Below are 18730 nucleotides of genomic sequence, written 5' to 3' on the forward strand. Positions count from 1 at the left end.
ACTGTGTACTATTTAAATATATTTGACAAAGTCATTTATTCCTGTGATTCAAAGCTGAATTTTCAGCATCGTTACTCCAGTCTTCAGTGTCACATGATCCTTCAGAATCATTCTAATATGCTGATTTGCTGCTCAAGAAACATTTATGATTATTTCCAATGTTGAAAACAGTTCTGTACTTTTTTTTAAGGATTCCTTGATGAATAGAAAGTTCAAAAGAACAGCATTTATCTGAAATACAAAGCTTCTGTAGCATTATACACTACCGTTCAAAAGTTTGGGGTCAGTAAGAATTTTTATTTTTATTTTTTTTTAAAGAAATTAAAGAAATTAATACTTTTATTCAGCAAGGATGCATTAAATCAATCAAAAGTGGCAGTAAAGACATTTATAATGTTACAAAAGATTAGGTTTCAGATAAACACTGTTCTTTTGAACTTTCTATTTATCAAATTATCCTGAAAAAAAAATATTGTACACAAATATTTTGTACAATTTTACACATTAAATGTTTCTTGAGCAGCAGATCAGCATATTAGAATGATTTCTGAAGGATCATGTGACACTGAAGACTGGAGTAATGATGCTGAAAATTCAGCTTTGCCATCACAGGAATAAATTACTTTGTGAAATATGTTCAAATAGAAAACAGTTATTTTAAATTGTAATAATATTTCACAATATTACTGTTTTTACTGTATTTTTAATTAAATACATGTAGCCTTGGTGAGCAGACGAAACATCTTTAAAAAAAAAAAAAAAAAAAAATCTTAGTGGTTCCAAACTTTTGGACTGTACTGTACTTGAACTAGCTCTCTTCATCTCTGTTTGAATTCCAGCAGTGTAGACACTGCTAATTGTATTACTGCCCTCCACAGATTAAAGTTTGAACTAATTGTTATATACTTGCACTAGCATATTGTATATGACAATTTAGTTTAAACTTTGACCTGAGGAGGGCATAACTACACTTAGCAGTGTCCACAAATTGGAATTCAAATAGAGAAGAAGAAGAGATCTAGTTCAAGATGATCATTTATGGTTTATGGTCAATTTTTAATTTTAATATATATATATATTTTTTTTAAATGAGCGATGGTTTCTCTAGATAAGACCCTTATTTCTCATCTGGGATGGCTGTAAACTGTAATTTTGACCTTCAACCGTTTGGGCTCCATTGAAGTCCACTATATGGAGAAAAATCCTGGAATGTTTTCATCACAAACCTTAATTTCTATTTGACTGAAGAAAGAAAGACATGAACATCTTGGATGACACGAGGGTGAGTAAATGATCAGGACATTTTAGTTTGAAAGTGAACAAATCCTTTAACTGCTATGAATATAATTATTAATCTTCCATTGCTGCTGCAATGTTTTCTCACAACTATTTTTTAATTTTATGTAAGGAGAAAAAAAATTATATTCATATAAACTGCCCACTCCTAGCGGTTTTTGAATATTGCTTCAGGCCAGGGTCATTCTGAGGTAATGACATTCTGAGCCAATCCAAATGTGTGCTCCTTCTTATCTCTCCCACTCAGTGTATGCTTTAAGAAATCATTCCTTCCTGCTTCATGTATTACCAGGCCATTCATCTTATATCTTTGTTGAAAACAAAATTAAGTAATGTTCCATAGTAGGCCATACTTTTCTTCACATAGAAGTTAGTGGTCACCATCCAGTTGAACATTTGCCACAAATACAAATTCATTTTGACTATATACTGTTGTCAGTGAGTGCATCTTGACAGACACATATCCAAAGTTTGCTGATGGATATGTGTGCAGCCTTGTTTGTTGTTGTCAACTAGGTTACAGTTGTGCATTTAAAATTGTAGTTAAGGCCTAGGTTTACAAATGTTTATGTATTAGAGGTATTGTTTGACTTTGGGATAACATTAAAGGCCAAAGCAAAATTTGAGCGAAAATGAGAAGTGAGGACACAAGTTACATGACTTGACTCAATTTAGTCAAGCAAGTAACAAGTCCTTAAATTTGCAAATCAAGTCAAACTTAAAGAAATGTTTTGACTTTGATTTGAGAACCTATACTCGAGACTCTACTTGGACTTGAACTGCATGACTCAACAATGACTTTATAACAACTGTAAATTATTATTATTTATATATTATTATTATTATTATTATTATAGCAAAAATAGTTAATCAAAGCTAAATTGATAAAATGTGACCCATGCTGGCAAAATGAGTCAGAATGTGCATGGGCTATTTACAAGCTACAGGCAAAACATGTTGATTTTGGTCAAATTTGAAGTTTTCACAAAAATTACTTGAGTAAGACCTCGTCTAGCGATCCATATGCTTCAAATAGCAATTAAACATCTAAAAGTATCTTTATTTGTATGTTTTCTGACACAAGTACCTTTCCTTTGTCCATGAAAAATGCAGTTTTTCTCTGCTCACTTCAGCACTCGCACTTCCCCTCGGCACAAGTTTGGTATCGTTTTAAAGCGCAGCATTCCAACTTTGTGAATATTCATAGCAAATTTTTGATGGCATGAGTGTGAACCAATGAAATGTGATTTTCAAACTCATGCTGATGTAAAACAAATAGATCTTACTTGCTCTGAATGATAGATCCGAAGCGTGCGCACAAAGAAACCTCAGACAGCGTGCGATCCATATATAGACATATAAACAGATTTTTCCAATAGATATTTGGTTTTGTCGAGGTGTGTGCGCCAAATTAGGTGTCATTAACAGGGATTTTAAGGTATGGTTGCTTGGTGATTTTGATTTGGAACCTTCAGAAAACTTTAACTCGATTTTTCTCAAAATTGACTGACTCTATCGAAATCAAACAGGTGTAGTGCAGTCATTTGTTCTCTGATTCCAACAAATCATACCTCATTTGAAGATTTTTTTAATGGAGATTATGAAAATAACTATCTCACTTTTGAAGGTTTGCTCATTGCGATTCATTTTGCCAGCACGGGTCACAAGTGATCCCATGATGGGAACCCCTAAAAGGTTTTATATATGAAGGGCCTGACAAACCCTTTAAGGTTCTATATAGAACCTTTTCTTCTTAGAGTGAGATCATTTCATTTTTATATAAACTGTCAATGTATGTGAACAGAGGACTCTAATACAGAGAGTTCGTGAACAGACTTTATTATAACACTTGAGGAAAACAACCTCCAAAGTGAAATGATATACATGGGAAAAAATATAATGGACAGTATGGGAGCTCTCAATACAATCAGCAGCAGACACACACACAGACTGTGGAGACCACCCAAGATGCAGCGCCCAATGGGATGGGGATCGAGATGAGACAGTGAACAGTGAGAGAACAACCTGCTGAGTTACTCCTCATCTAAGCATCCTGGGCACAGTAGCAATTAATGGTAAGACACAAATCACACAGAACAGTCCAAACAACTCATGAGACGCAGCACAAATTAACTACTGAAAACAAAAGGCAGACACAGCAGGAATATTAGGGAAAAGGGAACAAGCGACAGGTGAGGGCAATCTGCCCGTGATCCGCACACACCCGCAGTGCTAAGTCAGCACTGACACTTCAAAACTGTTCATACAATCTCCAACATAAATAATTCCAAACAAAGCAAAAGAGTTAAGTATCTCCAAGCAACACACAGTGGTGTTTCGTTACTGAATGAATCTGGGGTTTTGAACGAATCAGTTCAGTGATTCAGTGACCCATTCATGAACACAGGCTGCATCCGAAATCACATAACTCCTACAGGTAGTCTTGGGTTCAGTACTCCAGGGGTGCGTTTCCCAAAAGCATCATTAGCCAACTTACATCGCAAGTTCTCTCGTTACTTACATAGTTCAACGATTTGGTGTTTCCCGAAACCATAGTTAAAACGAACATTCGCAAACTGCATCGCAAACTTGTGTGGTTGGAACGACAGCTCTTGAGCTTTGGTTAGAATCATAGTTTCCTGTTTTTATGACATGTGAACTTAATAAATCGTTATCTTGAATAAAATAAGCAAGTTGACATTAAGTACAATGTATATCTTTTATTTCGAACATATACAAATGTCATTTATATATTTTAGTTTGGCAAGAGATTTAAAGGACAGTTTTTGAAGAGTGCGCATGTGCGTATGCGCTCTAGTACGTACGAACAAGCATTTGATTTAATCTGGAAATAAAGCAAAATAACTGAGGAAAATGAGAATTAGTCCTCTAATGCCATGTCTGTAATTTATAGCAGAAATTTTAGCATTAATTTGGTCTCAAACAGATTAATTTAAAGAAGTTATTACTCCACCGCCTGCATGACGTCATTCACCAACGTGGTTGAACGACAAGTTTGTGACAATACGGTTTTGGGAAACTAGCTAGTTGATTTGTTCAACGATGCATCATTCTATAAGAATTTCAGCAGCGAGTTACATCGTTGTTCGGGAAACGCACCCCAATGCGGTTCCAGGTCCGCATGACAGTTTTCACATTACCAATTTTTCATGTGATCCTTGCCTCGTTTCGAACTAAACTGCCAGTGTAAAAGCACCACTAAAAAGCGTTTATACATAACATTTTTCATCATGCATGCATGACCCCATTTCAAAGGGATTTTTGTATTTATAAAAAACCATAACAGATCCCCATGTTTAAAAAAAATAAATTCTTCATCAACAACTGGGTACAATACACTTTAGATTTAACAGAATATGAAATTAACTTATGGTACATAATAAACTCATCACTGTTGAAACCCTCCCTAATACTGCTGATTTTAAACCCCTGAGATTGTAGTTAGTGTGATAACTGGTCTCAGAGCACCATGCTCCTTGAAAACATGAGCAAAATTTAATAAACTTGAGCACCTGCATTAATATTCATGAGGACAGTGCGTGTAAGTTCTCACCCCTCACCCTGGCTGCAACACAGAGCTGATTTCCATCATAAAGAGACTACACAATTCACTCCTACATCATGACAGCACCACAAAAATTCATAGAAATAAGCAAATCCATAAAACTAGTTCATTCCCAGTAAGCTTCTTTCTTTCTTTTTTAGTCCTGCTCTTTTTGCTGTCAAACTGTACTTTTTCTTTCATTTTTTTGTCCACTCTCCTTCTGCGCTACAAAAGAACACATTCATTCTTATGGAACTGAAATTTGTTTCTGTTTTGGAAGTGAATTTGAAGTGTTCTTCGGTATGGCTGTGGCTTTTGGGGAAATAACACGCCACATGTACACTCAGGTAAATGACAAAAAAATATATATATATGCATATTGAGGGATATAAGTTAATAACATACATATTTCAGCTTTAATAAAACACCACATGTCATTTCATGCTGGAAACATGTAGAGGGAAATAGAAGAGAAGAGGAAATACTCAATGCAAGTTTAATTTGTTTTTCTCCTATAACAATAATCTCATACATTGTATCACCTCAATGATCCTCAGATTAACTGGAATTGGAAGGGGAAAAAAACTGACTGTGCTGTAGGATTATTTGATGTCTGTAGGAAAACTCTTTTCTTTAAGCTTAGATTATCATTTGTATAAACAAACAAGGAATCAAAATCAATCCTAAAACCTTTTAAATCTGCATTTTAGAATTTTGTACAAAAATTATATGTATAGGGGGAAAGTGTTATTATTTCTTAGTTACTAATGATAAATGACTTGAAAAAATAAGTCCTTTAAAAATAAATGCTTTGAATCACTTGTTCTTTGACTCAGACTTTATATTTTAGATTACTTAACATTTAGATTTTTGAGGTGATTTTTGAGTCAATTAATAACATTTGTGAAACTAAATGCCTATATATATACTTAACTTAACTTTTTTGCTCACCAGCCACTGTTTACATCCTCTTAAGCCATAACCGACTATATTCATGTGAGATACTCCAAGAGATGGACATTTTGACATCTGTGTGCGTGTGTTTGACTATTCAGGCGCAAGGAGATCTAATCGCGCAACAGAGAGAGCGCTTCTGTTGTGTGTCATTCAGCACGATTCCGCCTATCCCGCCTTCACTAACTGCAAGCTAATAGATAATGAAGTGTGATCGGATTGTAATTTTGTGCTACAATGAGCTTGGCTACCTTTGATTAGGCTGTAGGCTGAAATTATATTCAACCCGCCAAAGTGGCTAGTGGTAGTGGCTGTCTTACCCGCTACAGCTGAAATCTACCCGCATTTGGCGGGTTGGTGGGTGTTAAGATCTGTATGTATATATATATACATAATCAATAGAAGTAACATTGTTCATCCTGTAATGGTCATTTTTAAAATGGCTAACTGACACAGAACAGGAGTATAACCTTTTGCAAATGTTCCATTGCAATGTCACTGCCAGCTTTTAGTGTTAACATAAAGTGAAATAAAACAGCATGGCCTTTGTTGCTTGAGGTACTCACTGTACCATAACTGTTTTGGCCCTTGGACAGTTTACATTTGGCCTGTCTGGTGCCAGTGATCATTGGATGCCAGGAAGCATCTAAGTGCCAATGTGTATGTGACGTAAATTGCCCTTGGACATTTGTTTCTCCTCAGCTGGAGGCACAGACACACAGACAGTAGACCAAAGAGAGAATGGCTCTTCATGTAAACAAAGATGGCACTTCTCCCCTCAGTTACAAGAGGATACCGTGTGTATGAAACGAGCAGTCATCCAGGAAACAATAAATGCAGTTACATTTGACAGATTTCATGTGGATTATTTACAGGGTCAATATATAATTGAGGGAGTTTTCATGTCCATGAGATTTATCTCGCAAACATGATTATTAAAATAAAATTTTAAAAGTCTTCAGTGTTCTTCATGATCTTGTCTTTACAAATTTCATAGTTAATTATTATGGAAATAATCATATATTTATAAAAATTTACTAGATATCCCTAAAATGTCAACTAAATAACCGTCCGAAATGAATTACAACCACAATCTCATTACCTAAAAAAACATTTAAAAAACTTATTTAAAAACAGTTTTAATTACATTATTTACATTAAGTTGAAGTAATTGTGAACAATGTGTCTTTTTGGGCAATATGTCACATTTTCAATAGAAATTGACAAATTGAATATATGTCCGAGAAGTCGCTGTCATCTAAGTTACCCATAGCAAATACACCCCTCAAGGAAGAGTGTGTTTTCCAAATCACATGACTTGCTCCACATGATGTCATTTCCTCCTGAAAAGAAAACTAGCAAGACTCCAAGGTATGTTCTCCCTCCACATTTTCAGTAATTTCACCTAAAGTAGTGCTTAGGGCAAATGTGTACTTATCATATGTCAACAATGTTACTACAATGAATTCATAAATAACTTTGAATTTCAATTCCACTCAGTTGTACATATACTATTTAGAAGAACCTCTCCGTAAAATGCCATGTGGTGTCTGGTGCTAGGCAACCATTTTGATTTTATCCCTAAAAACAGCAAAAATGTCAACTAGGTTACCAGTCACCTATGTTACTCTGCAAAGGTAACTTAGTTGACCAAGAGTAACATAGTTGACATTCATGACATGTTCTTATAGTTTTCAGGAGTTCATTTAATATTCTAATTGTACAGTAACTATAAAATACTAAATGAAATAAAATGCAATAAATATTATAAAAGTAAACTTGTTTTCAGGCAAATGCCACGATTATCTGCTGCAGAAAAGATGTTCTCAGGTTGATTCCTGCCCCACAGCACATGACAGCACGTCATGTTGAAATAAAAAGAGATGTGTGGGAAGATATTGCCAAATCATATCTTACAGTTTTTCTCCATTGGTTTGGCTCATTTCTTGAAACAGAATTTACATTCTCAAAACTACATGGACAAACCTCTAAACCACTTGGCAATTGTTCACAACAGAATTGAATTTCTCATTCATTTTGTAAATTGCAAATGTCTAAGTACATTTCTCAATGTCTCACTACATCTTTGGGAATGATTAAGTACAGGTAGCCTACATTTAGCACAATTTCCAAGTGAATAGATCTTGTTGATCTAAACTGATTGTCGATTCTCAGTCTAATGGTTGTTTGCTCCAAAACGTGTCAGCGTCATTTCATTGTATAAGTCATCACACGCACAATAGTTTGTTCAATTGTCAAAATTAGTCAAGAACATAATACCATGAATACCATATATGAATCCTTGGAACATTTGATAAATTATTACAGCAATTGACAATCAGGTGAAACTAGAACTTGACTAACATGTAACATGTAAGTCAGTTACTGGTTGTCCATCATTATAACTTTTTTACAATTAAGCAGTTGTTCCCAAACTTGTTTGGCTTCAGTACCCACTTTACCTCATTTGTGTATCCAGGTAATCCAGGTATGAAAGTATTTGACTTATCTGACTTCAACATTTTGCCTAAAAACTGCAGCTTACTGTATGATGCAATTATCATTATAATCCTTATTTTGAAGAATATAACATACAATAAGAAAAAGGGTCAAAGAGCTGCAATTAGTGCCTCCCATGTAAATCTAATACTGTGGGTTTTACTGTAACATTTCAGTAAGTCTAGTCATTGATGATTTTCCCCTCCCCTTTCTGTCAAATACCCCCTGTAGTACCTCTGCATAGGGCTACATCTACCCCAGGTTTGGAACCACTGGAGTAGTGGCCAGTAGTATAATGAAGTTGTGGAGAACATAGAACATTCCTATGTAATTGTCTGTAATGTAGTGTATGACTCTTCTGTATGACTGATTTGATGTTTTCTTTTTTTACGCTATTGTAGAGAATAATGGCATTGGAAGGAAACGAGCGACCAGTGAAGAACTGTTAGTTGTGAAACTCCAGCTTTATTTACAGCACTGTAGGCTGCATATAATTTTCATTATTTTTTGTTTGTGTGTTTATATTACAGTATATTATGCTGTATACATTTTCCTTTTACTCTGATGTATGGAAGTTACTTTATGTGTGTGAATGATAATGGTTACAATTTCCTTGGCAGTATGAGTGCAATATATGACGTCAAACCTTGGAGGCTACTTCTTACCCTAAAATCCTGTCTTTTTTCAGTTTTACACACAATTGTATTCTGTTAGCTAGACAAAAACTGTACAGTAACCATTGTCAGTGAAGGACTGGACTAAGACTGAAAGGTGGACATGAGGGATATTTGCCATAGTGACAAAACATCTAAACATTTTGACTTGTAGTGCTTACACAATGCCAAAGGAACTAAGCATTTTGGGGGCACTGACTGTTTAAATGAGAAGGAAATTTAGTTTTGACACAAACAGTTTAAACTGATGTGCGTCTGTATTTCTCCTTTATGTCATGAAATATTCAACAGGTCTTGATTAAATGCAATAAAAGATTAGCTAACATATAATAATTGATATAGTTTAGGATTGTGTTTGTTAAATACATCATCCTACTTTGTCATGTCCAGTCAACTATGTTACTTTTGTCAACTATGATACTGGGCTATCAATTAAGTTACCATTATGTTTTTTTAAAAAATATATGTATTTCAATGGTTCCCTAATCTCCAAGTAAATATTTAGAAACTGAGTAGCTGTCAAATATATACCTCAGCATAATTTAATCAAGAAAATTATCATGAATCAAGCAGTTTGGAAACAAAATATACAGACTGGTTACTTCTGTACTTGAAATTTGGGGTTTCAATTGAACAAAATGTGTATTTTCTTAATTAATTGGGTATTTTAATTGAAAAGGTAGGTAAATAGACACATATTCTTCCAAGAGTAATGATTTTTTTAAATGTCTGCCATTTACATAAAGTTAAAACTTATAGGTTTTGTCCGTAACATAGTTGACCAAATAATGAGTAAACTTCTTGTTTTTAAAACTAAATATCTGAAATCAATTATGCCTGAGCTTGGCAATTACTAAAAACAAAATATTTCAGGGATGATTTATCAGGGAAGATAATAATATTTTGTAAATAAATATATTTTTTCCCAGAATTATTCAAACTCAAAATCTCCCACAATTATATATTGACCCTACAGAAAGCAATAACAAGAGAAAGAGGATGAAAAAGGATGTGCAGGGGTCTCTTTTTCTCCCTCAGACCCCACCCTGCTATAAATTTCTCTCTATTCCTACTTCTTCCACACGGTCTCTGTCTCGTTCAAACCTTTCCTATTCTGTTTTTCAGAATATTTCTTCTCTCTTAGGCTTTAATTTTACAATTAGGAATGTATTGTGCTTTTCAATTCCATCATGTTTACTTTCATTCAATTCAGGTCTATTAATAAAATGCATCCGCCTTGATTATATAAGATAAAATATGCACATAGCTTACCAAAGGGATAAGGATGAGTGCTAAAAACAGGTGCTGACATTTTCTCACTGTGGAAGCCATTTTGTTTGGATCACTGATGCTATTATATCCGTCGATCAGCAGCAGCAGAGAGGAACAACAAAGTGCTGGATGGTAAACAGGTTCACTGGAAAACTGCTGCAGTTCTTCAAATCATCATCAGATCTGAAAAAAAAAAAAAAAAAAAGTTTTAGATGAGATGCAAGTGAGAATTTAGTTCCTGCTTAATCCAGTTTATGCGGCATTCAATCAAACTGTGTCAAAATGTCAAACCTTAAGAGCTTTGTAACCTTGCGTGGACCTAGAGGTAACTGTTCACTTATGTGAGGTTTTCCTCACTAGTGAAAGTAATTTCAGACTGCTAACCAAGACACGGGTAATAAAATGCTATTAAACTAAAAAGAAAGAGCAGCTCTGGGTGTTTCTTCAACAACGGACAATGTCCCAGGGACTAACAGATTCAGTTTGAAGGTAATTAAAATTGTCTTAGAAACTTAACTTGAAAAAACAGTGATCATGCAAACATCAAGTAAAACAATTCTACACAATTTCATTATAATCATCATTTCCATCACAATCAACATTTTTGCCAATAAACAAAATTAAATCCAGAGCAATTAACAAATTACCAAGGAGACACAAATCAAGCATAGCGTTAGTTTTGGCAGGTCACGTCAGCCAAGCTCGCATCAGCTGACTCTCAGGTGACTCATTTATTGGAATACGACGCCTATTGCAGCATCCATATATAAGCTCCTTCAACATTATCAGCAGCTATCTTGTTTCTCAGGAGCTAATTACCCTCCTCCATCCCCAGCTCCACCTTCTCATCCAGTCAGGATTTGGCTTTCTGATTCCCCTTTGAATCAGACTAATTTCTTGAACAGGTTGTACATAAAAATATTGACATGAATGATATCTGCAATGCATTTATGTTGTAAATACTCTTATTCATGCAAAGCTGCATGGATGTGCAGGGAGTTCTTGCCCAGAACCGAACCATAACGCCAATCCAAACTCTATGCAATTGTCAATCATCTTGGTCCTGACAGAAGAATTAGTGAAGTACCTCAATTTCATGAGGTACCTTCATGTGCAAACACTGCCTGCAAAGTCAATGCCTGATAGGGCAGTAAAACAACAAGTCACCTGTCTAATAAGCTTTCGGACGCAGCCTTTGTAGAATCTCATACCATTTCATACTGTCTGCTAACGCCCCACTGATGGTTAGGTTTAGGGATGGAGTAGTTTTTTTATAAAAAAATTGTATGTTTAGACATGAATCGCTTTATATGAATTCATACTAAATCACCACCTTGTAAAATAGTGTTTCTCATGTTTTCTCATGAGATCGGGTTGTTTTTTTAACAACTATAGATACTGTATATTACACCACACATGCAACCAACTACACTGACCACATAAAATATAGGTGTGGACTGTGGAGTGGAAAAGATATGGCATGTGATTGTTGTTAAGTTGTTTATCCAAAAGGCCTGTATCATAGAGCATAGCCTTATGACGCAACTCAGACAACTGCACGGTATTGTTTAGGGATAATTGCTGATTCAATTCTGTTCAGCACAAGCACCAATCTCATGAAGGCAGGGGGAGGAAGGAGCTATAGGGGAGACTTTGGTACACTCAGATGGGAGAATGAAAGAGATAAAGAGAGCATAAGTGTGATGGATGGTTGGATGGATACGTAGCTGAACGGAGGACTGGAGGGAGATAGGGAAGAACGAGTGGAACAGCTGCTCTGGAAACTGCTCTTGCTGTAATTAGTGGGTATAATGAAGCTGACTGGCTGAGAACTCCCCCAGCGATGCCTCAAGATCACACTGAGCCATTCTAGACGAGGAGGTTTGCAAAAACAAACATGCACACATGCACAAAAAAAAAAAGTGACATTTATAGTACGTTTCCGATTACAGAACAACCTTTCATGCTCGCCAAAAATAATAACATGCTCGTATAAGGGCAAACTTGGGTTTTCTTACCCCATTCATTGAGTAACGAGGGTAAAGAAAGTAAAGAAAAAATCTTTTTTACAATGAATGTCATCTCTAGGAATGTGTGTGCATGTGTTTCCACTGCCTTTGAAGTGTGACTATGGGACTCAGTGGGTGATAGTATGGCAGTATTTGCATGTGTGTGTGTCAACATTCCAGAATGTGTGCTCAAGCTATCAGAGGCCACAGAAAGGCTGCATGTCTAAACACTTTCCCTTTGCACACTCCCGAGGGCACATTTACCACAGTAAATCTTCTCCACAAAAGGGCATGCCTTCACAATTAGGTACAATTAATTCTACTGACAGGACAACATATGGGAAGTGGGCTGTATATATGTCCCTCATATATATATCACTCTCCAACAGCAAGTTGACATACAAACCCTCCTCCCCTTTCTCACTTATTTAATTTGTATTGGATGAATATTGTCTGTGTTACAGGGCTTGAATTTCTGTGTGGGACTACACAAATTGCGCATAATTTTACTCATTCCTGCAGATTTTGTGCTCAGACCCAATTAGTGTGCGCACATAAAGCCACCTCTCAGTACTAAATTGAGTTTTTTTTCCTGCTTATTGCATGTAAACAGTCAAATACACACAAAATACTGTCAAAATGCCAGTCTTGCCAGGTATTCACATAAATACAGTCAGTTAAGTTTTAAGTGAATACAAAACAGTTGAGAAAGAAAATGCATGTGTAACAATAAAATGGATCCATGTGTCAGGTCTTAAAGTGACAGTAACATAATATTTCTGCTGCCAAATTATGAGATATTAAAAATATCTATATGCCGTTTCCCCATGTTATCAATGCCAAAACCCAAAGTGGCTGGTGAGCCAAAAAGTTAATGTCATGCCCTGTATATATATATATATATATATATATGTATGTATGTATATGTATATATATATATATATATATATATATATATATACACACACACACACACAGTCAAACCAAAATTTATTCAGACACCTTGAACATTTCATTCATTAATACAGTTTATTCACTATGGTTTAAAAAAAATAGTAATAAAAAAATGACAAGATCTCAGAATTGAACTGTGTCAGAAAAAAACATCTTAATTATGTCATATAACTCTTAAGCAAAACATGGTCAGGTCAAAGTGTCTGAATAATTTTTGGTTCCAAATTGTTATCAGTTGTACTGGTAGTCCATTGTATGAAGAATTTTTGGGTATAATATGTCAAATTTTACTTTATTTTGCTATCCTCACTTACATAAATGAACTATAGTGTCCTGCACCCACTAGTAAAAATATATCAAAAATATCAGAAATGTCAATGAATAATTTTTGGTTTGAGTGTATATATACATATATATTGAATTGCATTGCATTTTTTACTTTTTGACAAAATATTATGCTGAGTGTTACCATTTAGAGGTCAAACACTGCTACTGACAGCTTGGCTAGCTGAAGGACATACTTCAGGGACAGGTGGCACTTCATAGCCTACAGTATGTGACAGATTTAGAGCCATGCCTCTAAATCTGCATTTTTCTGGCTTTCAGGTCTATGACATCCAATTCAATTTCACTCAATTCTGGGGCAAAATGTGATTTATTTTCACATACCATTGCAGAAGTAATGACATTTGATTTTGTGTTAATAACCTGTTATTAACCTCTCTTATTTGGTACACATTCTGTTTTGAAATTATTTTTAATATGTTGAATTAATGCACTATATCATTCATTGATTACACCATTTAAAAACGGGGGTTGGTAAGATTTTTATTTATTTATTTATTTTTGAAAGAAGTCTCTTATGCTCACCCAGGCTGGGCTGCATTTATTTGATCAAAAATACAATAAAACAGTAATTTTGTGTATTAATATTACAATTGAAAACAACTGTCCTGCGATGGTATAGCTGAATTTTCAGCAGCCATTACTGCTGTCTTCAGTGTCACATGATCCTTCAAAAACCATTCTAATATGCTTATTTGTTGCTCAAGAATTATTTCTTATTATTATAAATGTTGAAAACAAAAATGTGATACATTTTTTATTTATTTGAAATATAATTTTTTTTTTTTTATATTTTTATATTGTGATGGAAATTTTTAACTAATCATAATTAATTATGAACTAACATTTCTTTTTCCTACAGGCCTAACAAGTTAAATTTGAAAATAGAGAAATAGTCACTAGAACTGTGTGTTGTAACAGTGGAAAATTTTGCTGTGCTGGCTAGACAGCATCCCTTCAGACATAAAAATGTTTTGACCTATTGAATAATCAGTGAACTATTAACCCTGTAATTTTTGATGACTCTGTGATTCAGTTGTTCTAAACTAAATTTACTCTGCAAGTAAGCGTGGCAGAGGAAGTATGTTGTTTTTCTCAAATCTGAACCAATCATATTAAGATTCAAGGCCAGTTGTCGACCTGTAGATGCAGAGCTAGAGTATAAAATTGATTGAGTGTCCTCAGTAGACGCTCAGTGGTGTCGACTAGGAGACGCCCCAGTTAAACTTAAGTCAGGTACAAAGGCGAAAATCTACCACAATATATTTAAATATAATGCGCAAAAGTATTTACTGTCACTTTTGGTCAAATTAATGCATAAGTGAATAAAAGTATTTGTTTCTTTCAGAAGAAAAAAAGAAAAAGAAAAACATACTAACCCCAAACTTTTGAACAGTAGTACACATACACCAATGGAAGGAAGGCTGGAAGTCACTATTTTAATGTTTGAAAAAAACATTAAAAATCCAGAACTTCAAGAACAAAAATATTGCGTTACATTTCATGTTGGTGTAAACAAAAACAAGTCAATCCAACTCGCCCCAAGCTCCTGGGGCCAATGGTCCAGCTATTACCACACTCCAAATGACTTTGAGGAGGTAATAAGGCATGTCAGTCAGACCAGCTGACAACCCAGGTTTTCACTCCCCACAATAATATCTATCAAATGCACCCACAGCGCAAAGACACCACAATGTTCAATGTTCCAATATTACTGTATAGCTATATTAGATCTGCCCTGCTCCACTTGCTAGTGGTCATTGGAAGCTAAAATAATTTGTCACGCCACCACTCACAATATGTCCAGACAGGTCATACTGTTTACGAGGTAAGGATTTAGTGTGCAGAAAGAAAGAAAGAGAGAAAGAAAGAAAGAAAGAAAGAAAGAAAGAAAGAAAGAAAGAAAGAAAGAAAGAAAGAGAGAAAGAAAGAAAGAAAGAAAGAAAGAAAGAAAGAAAGAGAGAAAGAAAGAAAGAAAGAAAGAAAGAAAGAAAGAAAGAAAGAAAGAAAGAAAGAAAGAAAGAAAGAGAAAAAGAAAGAAAGAATATGGAGGGAAAAGAAAGGGGATATGCAGTGGATATATCCATTTTCATCCTGGAGGATGGATGAAATCTGTCTCACATGCATAATAAGATGGATCTCTGGCCTCATTTCTGCGCTGAATATTCCTCATAAATCTCATTAGAGTGTGTTAATGCCACACTAGGCTGACCAATCGTGAACTAAGTCACTAAAGTCTGCACAGCTTAGATTGTCAATGCTTGTTTGAAAAGGAAGGAGGAGGATTACCATTAGCATATAGACACATTTCTTTCTTTAAAACATATACATTGCATAAATCAGGAATTAGGGAATTTTGAGCCTCTCTTTCTCCCTTTCTCCTTTTCTCTCAGTACAAATCACAAGGGATTGCATGGGGTGACTTCAATTACTGTGACATGAGCCCTCAGGTAACAAAGTGATTTGTTATTATCAAAGCAGCACTGTAGTGTATGTGTGTATGTGCACAAATCATTTAAACAGGGTGTCAGCAGCTGACAACAGGCCAGCAAAATGTGATTGTAGAATTTATGCCCAATGTCAAAAAATGCTGAACACACAGAAAACAGTGAGGTCAACAAAGCTGGCCTGTCACAAAAGTAAACTAAGTGTGTGTGTGTGTGTGTGTGTGTGTGTGTGTGTGTGTGTGTGTGTGTGTGTGTGTGTGTGTGTGTGTGTGTGTGTGTGTGTGTGTGTGTGTGTGTGTGTGTGTGTGTGTGTGTGTGTGTGTACAATGCACACTAATGGCAGAAGACATGCAATCAGCAGGGACTATTCAGTACTAGTGTCTCACTGCTGGATTTTGCAGGGTTGATTCAGTGACCTGATCTCATCCACTCATGCCTTTTGATATTTGCTCAGGATGTACATAATATATATATATATATATATATATATATATATATATATATATATATATATATATATATATATATATATATATATATATATATTATATACAAACACACATATAAACCTGTTCGTCTTCAATTCTTATATCATTAGAGGTGAGTGGTTGTAACTGAACACCATATGTGGTGTAATTTTTAATAGTGCACTAGCAGAAGCACACAGAACTAAACTGAGTGTAAAACTGTAAAACATTTCATTTGTACACATGCAATGTAATAACTTTACGGTTTCAAAAGACATCCATGACAAACTGGAATGGAAATGAATCCCGATTTACCAGTTACAGAAGCTTTGCAGTGGATATTTTTTTAACACAAACAGCAATAGGAAAGAGGAAGGGAGGAGACAGAGAGAGACTAATCTCCTATTCACTCCAGTCAAATCAAAGGTTTGTTTATGCAGAGTTCATTATTTATTTATTTATTTATTTTATGCCTTTATTTATTTATTTTATGTAATAAGGACTTAAAAACATTAAAAAAAAAAAAAAAAAAAAGTTGATTTTAAAGGTGGTGTCCATGTGTAAAAGGTGACTTCACACAATGGCAAATTAATTCTGACAAGAAAAAAGAAAAAGTATATAATAAAAATAATAACATGGAAGATGATTTTGTTTTAAAATATTATGTTTTGTATGGTAAGAACAATCAACACAAGACTGTCTTACTTAAATGTTTTAAATTTAGATATTTTACTGGAAAATGCAGAAAATACTGCCTTGCTCAGGCAATATAAATTAAAATACATAAATATAAAGGCAAAACACATAAATTCAACACACTGAATGCAATATTTCAAGTGTTTTAGCCTACATTAACAGTTTCTGCAATATCTGCATTACATAAAATGGACATAAACTAATAGGACTATATTTTGCTATAAATTGGTGCCATTTTATGGCATAATCATCGTACTGTTGGGTGTGGCGTGGGCATAGCAATAAGGCTTCAACATTTATAATTTATGTAGAATGAATATAGTCAAAGTATTGTAAGTCATTGACTATAAATGCAGCATTAACGTGCAAAATAAATCATCACAATACGGTGGACGAATTTTGAACTGTATTTATTGGCTAATGACGCTGTAAGTTGTGTTAATCATGCAAGCTCTCTTACTAACGTGTTTAAATAACAGCGATGTGTGCTTAAAACGGTGCGATGCTGGAAGCTGATTTTTCGTTTTCCTTTTTCTGCTTTTAATGCTTTTGCCTTGATTATAATGAATGCAAACTGCTCTAAAACGGTAAATGTTCAAATGAACAATTCGTGCAAACCGAACTCCCAGCTGGCTACTTGAAACAAGGGCTACAGTAAACCGCAGACCGTCTACAACCCACTGTCCAACCCACCCCATTAAATAGCACTTCAACCACCGATTCCACAGTAAAATGCACGATATAAAAACTGATATATAATATGGCTGTATTTCCTCCATAATTCTTCCATTCGAGAGCTATTGATCCGTAGGCTACTGTACATTCCATTTCATTACAAGCCAGACAACTAGATAAGGAATTAATTTCAATAGAAAATTTACTATAATGGTCACTGCAGGAATGGATAGCAGGCTATTGAATCATGAATCTTACCGTTCCAGTAAGCAGGAGGTCTCGCAAAAAGACTTAATGCGAAGCAGAATGCAGTGTCTCGCGCTGTCAGTCACAGGCGTTCTAACTGCTGCGGCGCGCGTTGGTGCACAAACATTCCCCCAAGACGCCCAGAAAAAACTTCTACGGACAAGTAGTCTCTCTTTCTTTCTCTCGCTCTCTCTCTCTCTGGCATAAACGAGGAAGCGGTTACCTCTCTTACAGACGTCTAATTAAGGCAACGAATGCAAAAGAAAGCACATACATACAAAGCCAAGGTTTGAAGTTAAGGATGTGGTCTGGATATAACTCGCTGCTCTCTATATTGTGTTGCAACACTCCGCGGTTATCCGCGCAGACTCACAATGATCCCTGATATGCGCTGCGCATTTAGATGAACCCCCTCAAACACCCCAACTCTCTCTCTCTCTCTCTCTCTCTCTCTCTCTCTCTCTCTCTCCCTCTCTCTCTCCTGTTTTGAGGCTACAATAAGTCGTGTAAGTCTTATAAATCGAGGTCAAAGGAAGTCAAAGGTGTGAGTAGATCTCGAAAGTAATATTTTTACACGCACATACATATAGGCCTAAATATTTCAACAAGTCTGAGCAGTTTGGAAACGAGA

At 35.2% G+C, this 18730-nt stretch overlaps 1 protein-coding gene across 1 annotated transcript in view; it reads right to left on the bottom strand.

Annotated features, from left to right (window-relative positions):
- adcyap1r1b (adenylate cyclase activating polypeptide 1b (pituitary) receptor type I) overlaps positions 1-18455 on the bottom strand; it is a 41124-nt gene extending 22669 nt beyond the window's left edge. Inside the window, exons 1-2 of the mRNA XM_067373365.1 lie at positions 18112-18455; positions 10261-10443 (exon numbers count right to left, since the gene is read on the bottom strand). Coding sequence (XP_067229466.1) covers positions 10261-10320 — 60 coding nt within the window. The 5' untranslated portion in view covers positions 10321-10443; positions 18112-18455. The remainder of the gene's footprint in view (positions 1-10260; positions 10444-18111) is intronic.
- Positions 18456-18730: the final 275 nt, after the last annotated feature.

The sequence above is a fragment of the Chanodichthys erythropterus genome, chromosome 21 (genome assembly GCF_024489055.1).
Source record: "Chanodichthys erythropterus isolate Z2021 chromosome 21, ASM2448905v1, whole genome shotgun sequence".
NCBI classification, from domain to species: Eukaryota; Metazoa; Chordata; class Actinopteri; order Cypriniformes; family Xenocyprididae; genus Chanodichthys; species Chanodichthys erythropterus.